The 10,202-nt window shown below is 34.4% G+C and overlaps 1 protein-coding gene across 9 annotated transcripts in view; it reads left to right on the plus strand.

Moving 5' to 3' along the window:
• The window catches only part of guca1aa (guanylate cyclase activator 1Aa), a 59,842-nt gene that overhangs the window by 9,068 nt on the left and 40,572 nt on the right, over nucleotides 1-10,202 (plus strand). For 2 of the 9 annotated variants that reach the window (XM_069908035.1, XM_069908040.1), the window contains one exon: nucleotides 7,541-7,707. The exons of 5 other annotated variants lie outside the window; for them this stretch is intronic. In XM_069908035.1, the coding sequence (XP_069764136.1) occupies nucleotides 7,541-7,549 (9 nt within the window). In that variant the 3' untranslated portion in view covers nucleotides 7,550-7,707. Of the gene's footprint in view, nucleotides 1-5; nucleotides 1,407-7,540; nucleotides 7,708-10,202 lie in introns of those variants that run through there. 2 more of the 9 variants (XM_069908032.1, XM_069908036.1) reach the window with 1 other exon arrangement.

The following is a 10,202-nucleotide window of genomic DNA, read 5'->3' on the forward strand; positions in this document are numbered from 1 at the left end:
TACAGGGGAGCTTTCTCTTTTCGAGTTTGTGGAAGGAGCCAAGAAAGATGACGAGTTTTGTGAGGTGATGATGAAGAGTCTTGATCTCACTCACATTGTGGCAATGATTCATAATCGAAGGCACAGTGTCTGAAATGGAAGAGACAGATAGAACATCAGATGGCAGTGCATCAGCTAAGCACTGGCTTTTTACTGAGAAACTAACTTGAAATCAAGAAGAATTTAAAAAACCCTTGAAATGCCAGAGAATTCTATCCGAAACATTCTCTTACATTTATAATTGGACAGATTTTTTTAAAACCTACTGCCTTCAGCCCTGATGAATTAATCAATTTCAAAATTGAACATGTTAAACTATCAACTGGAGCAAAGGCTTTGAGTAAAGTCTGTTTTGTGAAACAAACGCTAAAGACGGAATCCTACAAAACGGCCTTGCAAGGGAGCCATGAGTCTGCTGGGTGACTGTTAAAATTATTGTTGCCATTCTTGATCTTCAGTAATAAGTTGATGGGACTCAGTGACCTTTGAATAGATGGTGTCATTTATAATGCCCCAACTGTACAGTTTATTTCAATGGTCACTTTTCTGGAAACATTGATAATAATGGCTAATTTGACCACACAGCAATACCACTTTTACAATCAGACATGTTCCATTTTGGAGCAAGGAAAACATTTATAGCCAGTCGCTCACTCAGATTCGTGCAGCTTTGCTGGTGACTCATTTCAATGAACTGAAGGCACTGATACATAATAAAAGCCGAAAATGCTGGGAAAACAGGTCAAAAAGCATCAATGGAAAGAGAAAGAAAAATAACATTTTGAGGTGAAGGAAAAAAATTCATTTGTAGTTCAAACATTTTTATTTCAGTCTAATGAGATTGATGAATTTACTGACATTATTATTTTAATAACATTGTATTAATGTGGAAATTGATTCGCCGTCATCCATGCACACTGTTTAGCCTTCAATATGAAGTACCCTTCACTGTCTGCTTCATTACTGACTACATGCTTTAGGCCATGGTAAATAAGTCTAGATTTAAATATTCAATTTTCTTTTTGCCTCTAAAATACTGGAAATCAAGGAGTCTTACAAGTCCCTCATATCTTTTACAAAATTATCAAATGAAGTTTTATAATGGCAACAAACTCTCATAGATCTCTGCAACTGAAATGAATTCCTGGCTTATGACTTCATCTCTGATGTCCTCTGTTTATATCCAAGCCTCCAAATTAATGTGCCTTTTCAAAATTTAGAGGAGCGATACTTGCAAGATGCTCTTTTGAGCAGTTCTGCAGACTGATGTATATAAAAAATGTTTGAGAAAAATATCTTTATGATCAGTGGTAAGAATCATAGAAGAACTTGCCAGTGACAGTTCCAATAAACAATCATTATCTGAATCTGATTATCTGTTTTTTTTTGGTGATGTTGAACCATTTAAATAGTTTGTAGGAGTGAATTAGATGTATGCCTGCATTTATTAATTATCCTAATTGCCGTGAGAAAATAGTGATGCCCAGCTTCATTACGAGTTCCAAGAGTGATGAAGATACTCTCACAGTTGGGGTGTGGGAGGCAACACAAGTGGGGAGCTGCAGGATTTTGACTTGGCAATAATTACGAAACAGCAGAAAATGGGGTGATTTCAAGAATTGCAGGTGATGACATTTCCAAGTGTCTGTTGCTCTTGTCCTTCAGACGTTAGAGGTTACCTGTATTGCAAAATGTAAATATGTGGCAAGACATTTTATAGTTGGTACACAACACATCTACTGCGACCCAGAATTGTAAGGAGTGCATTCTGTAGCTGGTAGAGCTCAAGCCAATCAAATGGATTGCCTGATCATGGATGATGTTGACATTTTTGACTAATGTTGGAGCAGAATTTATCAAAGCAAGGGAAAAACATCATTCACACTTCAGGCTTGCACCTTGTCAATGGTAAAAAGACTTTAGCCCACAATTTGGATTAACTGACACCCTATTTTTAGGCACTAATCATGTAAAGATCTTTTACTTGGAGTAGACTGGAATAATTTCAAGATGAAATTGTATTTACTAGGAGGATTAAGAGTGATTCATGCTAGTTTGTCTGATCTGTTTCCAGTATGGGAGACTGAACAGCAAGAATTTGCACAGAATTTGCCCTTCAATACTGAAATTGGTGTTTAAAACTGCAATAGGAGGAAATATTGCTTGAAATATTCACATTTTTAAAGGAACAGAGGGCTGACATCAGAAGACCTGACTGGACCACTTTGGAAATTGCTGATGCTGAAGTGTACAATGAACACTAAGTGTTTTCTGTAGCAAGTTGTTGCATGAAGTGGGGTCTTCAGTAACAATATAATTGACAGCATTGGTCCATTGTTAGGGCCATTCAATATGGGTCAGAGTCGCTAGGATAGAACACAAAGACATGTCCAAGACCAAAGAGTTTACTCTAAGAGAGATTTGAAAGAACAGTTTTGGGGCAGCTTTCTTTCTTTTTCAACCTTTTAACATTTCATAATATACACAGCATAAGGAGAATAATAACAGTTAAAATGGTGTGTCCGACTAGTATAAATATCATATATAAATTCCAAAATGTGACATATTAGAAATAATTCTCCTAACAAAGAAAACAGAGATAAATAAATATTTATAATATATATAAAAAGCCCCAACTAATCTACTAAAAAAAAACATAAAATTATTTTTTTTTTAAACTGAGCAGCCTATCCCAAGGATCTGTCAAATAGTTTAAAACATAATTCTAGACCACACCTAAAGATAACAAAAATGGCAAGAATCATATTACATCTGGAAAGTAACACTTAATTCATAGGATAATGGCAATTATATCCCATGAAAGTAATCAATAAATGGTTTCCATGTTTCTTCAAATGTAATAGTTATATCTAAAGTACAACTTCTGATTTTTATAAGATTTAAAAAAGACATAATATGTGAAAGCCATTGAAATAATGTAGAGAATCATGGTCTTTCCATTTAAGTAAAATGTCTCTTCAAGCTAATAGTGTAGAAAAAGCTATAATTCGATATGCAGATGTATGTTAACAACCTATATCTAATTCCAAAAAGACCATTTAAGGGATTAGGTTTTAAAAATATCTTTCCAAATTTTTTCTAACACGGGACATGACCAAAACATATAAGTCAATGAAGCCTCATTAGTATTGCATCTATCACAAATAGAGCTCATATTAGGAAAGATGCTACCTAGTTTATTTTTAGACATATAAGTTCTATGAAATATTTTAAACAGTATTAAAGAATGACATGCACAAAGTGAAGAAGTATTAACTAGTCCAGTAATTATTCCCCATGTTTCAGGACATGATGTTAGTTGAAGTTTCAATTCCCATATTTGTCGAATCTTATCCATGGGGACTGATCTCAAATTTAATACAAAAGTATAAATAGTATCAATTAAGCCCTTCTAAAAGGGGTTTAACTGGAACAAAGTGTCAAGTAAATCTGGTTGTTGTATTGTTAGATAATTAGTCACTACTGTATTCAGGAAATTTTTAATCTGTAGATATGTAAAAATAAATTGTGTATGGTAAATTTGATTTGGTAGAAAGTTGTTCAAAAGACATTAAACCACCATCAGCAAATAAATCTACAAAAGAGATAACTCCTTTAATCTTCCAAATAAGGAAGGTTTGGTCAAGAGTAGATGATGTAAAAAAAAAAGATACATAATATTGGCCAAGGCAAAATGTTTTTAGTCCAAAAAATCTTTGAAATTGAAACCAAATACATAATGAATATTTAATCATTGGATTGTAAATATACTTACTGATCTTATATAGAGTTTTAACTGGAGTGAATTATACAGACAACAATTTTCAGGTTAAATTTTGCCCACTGAGGAGAGAGAAATCTCTAAAAGAGAAAATGAGTACATAAAGGAAACAAAACAAGGAGTATGTTGACCATAACAAGCGTTGGTTAAACCACAGAATATTTTGCCCAGCCCACAACCATTATGAAATAGATACAAAGATGTTAATGAAAATGTGAAAAAAAATCCACAAGCATGTCATATAACTCTGATGTTATAATGATTAGGAAATGATGAACATGCCGTGCTTCTTTGTTGAAGGAGGAAGTGAAGTCATTACAGTTTTTTTTTGAAAATTTTATTTAAGAATTTTACAAAATATTACAAAAAAAGAAAATACCAAATACAAATACAGATATATAAAAAGAAGAAAAAGCATAAAAAATAAAACTGATAGTGATAATAACACCCCAACCCCCCCCCCCCTACTAACTACTACATCTTAACTCCCTCCCTTACCCCTCGGAGCCTTAAAGATAATTTTGTATTAATCAACGTGCCAACTCTTTACTTAACTCCTACTTAAGATCAATACTCATACAAGCCAAATATAAACTCCACATTTTAATAAAGAAAGAATAATTATTTCACAAATTATAAGTTATTTTTTCCAAATATAAACAGGATTGCAATTCATTATGCCATCTTTGTATGTTCAATTTCACATCATTTTTCCAAGTTGTCGCTATGCATTTTCTTGCAACTGCTAGCCCTAACCGCAGAAATGCCAACTGTGACTTATCAACCAATCCCAAAGTAACAGCGTTTATATATCCAAGTAAACACATCATTGAATCCATTTGCAAATCAATTGTAAATAAATCTCTCAGAAATTTAATAACTTTTTCCCCAAAAAATTTAACTTTCTTGCATGTCCATACACAATGTACAAAAGTACCTATCTTTTCTCCACATCCAAAACACAAATCTATTGGTCTAAATCCATATTTCTTCAGTTTCTCAGGAATCAAATATAATTGATGAATAAAATTATAATTAACCATACAATATCTCACATTAATTAGTTTTGTAACACCGTCCATACACATATTTGACCATTCCTCCCAAGACAATTCAAAATCTAAATCTTTCTCCCATTTCTCTTATTTTATCTATCCCAACTTTATCCATCTTTTCTTGCAACAATCTGTACATACCCGATATAAATCCTTTTGTGTCCTTGCCAACCATTATAATCTCAAACTTAGATTGACTTGGTAAAATTAATTCCTTACCAAATTGTATTCACAAAAATCTCGAACTTGATAATAGGCTAAAATACAATTTGCAGAAATACCAAATTTCTCTTGTAATCTCTGAAATTTAGAAAATTTACCCACCTCAAAACAATCCTGTATAATACTAATTCCTTTCAATTTCCAATTTTTCAAATAAGGATTATTTAAAGAAAATGGAATTAGTTTATTCTGATACAATGGTGATTTAATCGAAATTTTCCCTTTAGAACCTATAAGCTGATCCTTCTTAGACCAAATATCCAATATGTGTCTTAATACTGGTAAATTATATTTTTGTAACAACATTATATATTTGTAAATAAATTGATTCATTTCTTTTTCAGGAATTTGATCTAACTCATTGTTGAATATCAAACAACCTATTAATAAATTTCAACTGAGCCGCCTCATAATAATTTTGAAAATTTGTTAACTGAAGTCCTCCCCATTCATACCGCCATGTTACTTTATGTATAGAGACCCTAGATAATTTACCCTTCCATAAAAATATTCGAATTGCTTTATTTAATTCTTTTAAAAAATTTCTTCAGAATCCCATATGGAATAGATTGAAAAAGATATTGTATACGAGGATAAATATTTATTTTTATGCAATTTACTCTCCCAATTAAAATTAATGGCAGATCTTTCCATTTCTGTAAATCAATTTTAATTTTATTCAACAAAGGCATATAAATCAAAATATATGTCATGGTAATCTTTATTAACTATAACTCCTAAATATTTAATCTTGTCAGACCATTTGAATTTAGTAATCTACAATCTAAATTATCCTCATTTAATATTGGCAGTATTTCACTCTTCTCCCAGTTAACCTTATAACCTGACAATATACCATATTGATGTAATAAATTTTGCAGCATCCTCAAAGATATTAATTTCCTGAGGTTTATATCACCAAATCTTTCCTAATTGCATTGCATGTTCTGTTTTTAATTGCTAAAATAAAACCTTATGTGCCCTTTTGCCTTGCTCATAATAACGCTGTTTCGATCTTTTAATCATTTTTTCATATTTGTAAGATTGCAATATATTATATCGTAATTTTAATTTAGATAAATGGATCTTATTATCTTCAGTAGAATTATTCTGAAATTCTTTTTCTAACTTTCCAATTCCTTTTTCCAAATTTTGACTTTCAATCAAATATTGTCTTTTAAGAAAGTAAGAATAACCAATGATCTGACCTCTCAAATATGCTTTTAAAGCATCCCATAAAACAAATTTACTTTGTACTGAGTCCTGGTTCGTTTGTAAATAAAAAGTAATTTGTTCCCTAATATATTTAGTAAACTCAGGTCTTTTTATTAACACCTCATTAAATCTCCAATGATAAGTATTTACTACCTTCTCGGTACCTAAACAAGAGGCCAACAACAACGAATGGTCAGACAAAATTCTACTTTTATACTCTGCTTGCATAAATCCACCCTGCAATTGAGCTGAAACTAAAAAATAAATCAATTCTAGAAAAAGAATTATGCCATGCTTGAGTGAAAACAATAATCTTTTTCAGTAGAGTTCAATTTTCTCCATATGTCCACCATATTTAAATCCTTCATTACCTCGATAATTCTCTTTGCCATTTTAGTACTCTTCACAGTCTTTGGAGATTTATCCAATAAAGGATCTAGACAACAATTAAAGTCCCCTCCCACTAAAATATTTCCAGTTGATTGATTCAAATTTAAAACAGTATCTATAATAAAATGCTTCATCATCCTCATTTGGTGCATTGACATTCATCAAAGTCCAGGCTTCAGAAAAAATTTTACAGTTCACCACCAAAATCCTACCTGTGTTGACAAAAAAAGAATCCAAAATAAATTGTACTTTCTTATTTATCAAAAAGGCTACTCCTCTGGCCTTAGAATTAAAAGATGAAGCAATCATATGTCCTACTCAATCTCTTCTCAGTTAAATGAGTTTCTTGCAAAAATGCTATATCCACCTTCATTTTTTTAATCTAATTCAGTACACGTTTCCGTTTTATCGGATGATTTAACCCGCTAACATTAAATGTCACAAAAGTCAAATTATTCATTATCCCCTATAGAGTGGCACTGAACAAAACTTACTCTTACAATTAAACCGGCTCCCCCTCTAAACTAATAAAAATCCCCGATAAAGAAAAAAAAACAGAAACTCCCCCCCCCACTTCCTAACTTAACAATCAAATATAAATTCCCCTCCACCCTCCCAAACTGTAAAGCAGTAGCCCCCTCGTCGACCGGGTGTGGTCGATACCACTAGTGGTAGATGACTTTGAATTCAGCGGGTCATTTGCCTCTCCCCAGCAGGACTTCTAAAAAAAAATCATAAGCTTATTGTCCAGTCTGTTCTATAATATCTTCCGCCACATCGATCAACTGTAACATCTCCATCTTCTGCAATTCACTCTCATTTCCATTCTTGACTTTAGGAACGTTGACTGCTGGCTTCCTGACTTAAATCCGCGTAAAAGAAAACTCTACTACCTTGAACCATTATTGGATTCTGATCAACTCGGGCTTTTTGCACCACAAGACGCAAAGTCGTCTCCCGGTTTTGATATCTTAAGCATCTGATTAAAACTGCTCTTGGAGGTTGTCCAGGAAAATGTTTTCTTCTTACACTCGATGAGCCCTGTCCAATTCCAATCCATCAGGAAACACTTCCACCCCTAATATTTCTGGAATCCATTTATGAAAACATTTCATAGGGTCTTGACCTTCAAATTCCTCCAGAAGTCCAATTATCTTAACATTATTCCTTGGACGTTGATTTTCCAAAGAATCACTTTTTTGCATAAACAAATTCTTTTGCATATCCCACCCAGATACTGATTCCTCCACTTGATCCATTCTATCTTCCACATTCTTGCATCTTTCCTGTACTTCATCCACTGCAATCAAGCATTTATTAAGATCTTCTTTCATAGCTGCAATTTCTCCACGCACATCTGAAATTTTACTTTTCACATCCACCTGGTCATCAACATTATGAAAACCAATGGTTATATAAGTCATAATATTTTCATTGTTTTGTTAACTCCTCAAACATTGTTACCACATCAGGTCCAGGTGAAGTAACAGATTTGAAAGGAGAAGCCATTTTTGTAGTTCTTGTAGTTCTGGGCCTACCTTCCATTGCTTCATCTGCCATCAATAATAACTCTTGATCTTCTTCATCCAAATATTAAATTTGTTCTTCCTCATCTTCAGGTATCAGAATATCCTCTCTGGTCGCCATGCTGCACATCTGAACCCTATCCAATATCAGGCTGACTTCTTCAGCTCGACTTGGAGTGGGTCCCCCTGCAGCCTGAAATCTATCCGCGGAAGCACTACGTCAGGTGTATGCTCATTGGACCCATTGCATAGCGGGCACTCGCAGGCACGTCGGCACATGCTAAAGCGCTACATGCAGCGCTACCTCGCTGACTGCCCTGCACTACCCCTCCCGACTCACCCCTCCCCCAGGCTATGCTGACGGCGCTGCTTCCACGAGCGACCCGGCTGATGTCGGTGCCATCTTTAGTCGATCAAATCCCCGGAGACAGCGATCTTCTTTCAGTTTAATCCAAGGACATCCTCTGCGGTTTGGGTTCCATACCTAAATGATTCTGGTTGGTAGACCCAGATTTTTCACTTTTTCCAACAACTTTAATAACCAATTTCTTCTGCTTCTGACCTTTTCCTTTCTTCATTTCTTGCAGCCCCAACACTTAATAATACATTTAATGAACTTTTTAACTTTTAACAATTTATTTAACTCGGGTATTAATCAATCCTTCCAGGGAGAGACAGAATCCACGTCTTGGTTCTACACCATTTTGCCACGTCCCCAAGTCATTACAATTGTGTAAATCTTTGCAAAAACGTATATAGAACCTCTCCACTAATGTGAAGAGGAGTCGATAATGGTGGTGACCAGGAAATCAAGCAGGGAACTTAGAGGAAACATTTATGTCTGTAGAGTGGTGTGAAAGTAGAACTCACTACCACATGATGAAGCAGAGGTGAATTACACAGAGGAATTTAATAGAAAGCAAGAAAGGACAGAGCAGAGATAGGTGATAATTGAGGAGGAATTGGATGAACTTCAAGGGGAGCATTAGCATTAACCGTGATTGGTGTGATTGGGGTGAAATGTACTCATGCATTATTTTTTAATTCGTGTAGAAGAAAGATCTCTGTAAAATATGAAACCATTCAAGAAAGTGTAAGTGAAGCCCTTTTTCCAGGGATAAAATGGACTGGGATTAGGGGAAATGGTCTAAGGGATAGATGGTATTGGGGGAAATGTTTTTTTAAGCCAAAAATAATAAATTACTAAAAAGAAAACCATTCAAAGTCTTTTCAGACCCATAATGTCAGTCATATCTACACATTCCCATCAATGTACATTGTTACATTTGTTCTCTTAATACTCTGTTACCACCACTGTGGCACCTTGTCATTTCTCCCCCTCTGTTGATTGAAGACTTCCCCTCAGTCTCAGTCCCTCAATGCTTGGTAATGGGAGGACTCCAGACTGTGGGCCTTCCCCATATTGCACTCGCATTGGCTACACTAAGCCTCAATGCATCCCTCAGCATGTACTCCTAAGGACTGGAATGTGCCAGTCAGCAGCATTCCTGGATCGACATTTCAGCATGCTGAAAGTCCAACAGCTCCGAGCACACCACATGGCATCTTTCACCAACTTGATATATTGAGGAATATGTTGCAATGATTGATGGAGTTTAGGGTCATTATGGCTTGATAGGATAAAACAACAGGCCTCTTGGGTCTAATGGCAATGTACTGTTAAGCTCATTCAATTTACAAAATATTTTAATATTTATTTCCTTTAACACTTGCAGACTGTTTATACATATTGCTTTTTTATTAGTTTCTTATATACAAAAGTAAATTGTAATTATCTATTTCTGTAACTTTGCACTGCAATAAGTGGTAATTCTGCCTCGCCACAGGAAAAAGAATCTCAGGGTTGTATGTGATATCATGTATATACTTTAACAAGAAATCTGAATCTGATCTCCCAGTTTTCTTCCTCACTTTTTGAGAAGGTTGCCCCACCCCACCATGTTTATTTTAGAT

Source organism: Narcine bancroftii, chromosome 13, assembly GCF_036971445.1.
Source record: "Narcine bancroftii isolate sNarBan1 chromosome 13, sNarBan1.hap1, whole genome shotgun sequence".
In the NCBI taxonomy this organism is placed as follows: Eukaryota; Metazoa; Chordata; class Chondrichthyes; order Torpediniformes; family Narcinidae; genus Narcine; species Narcine bancroftii.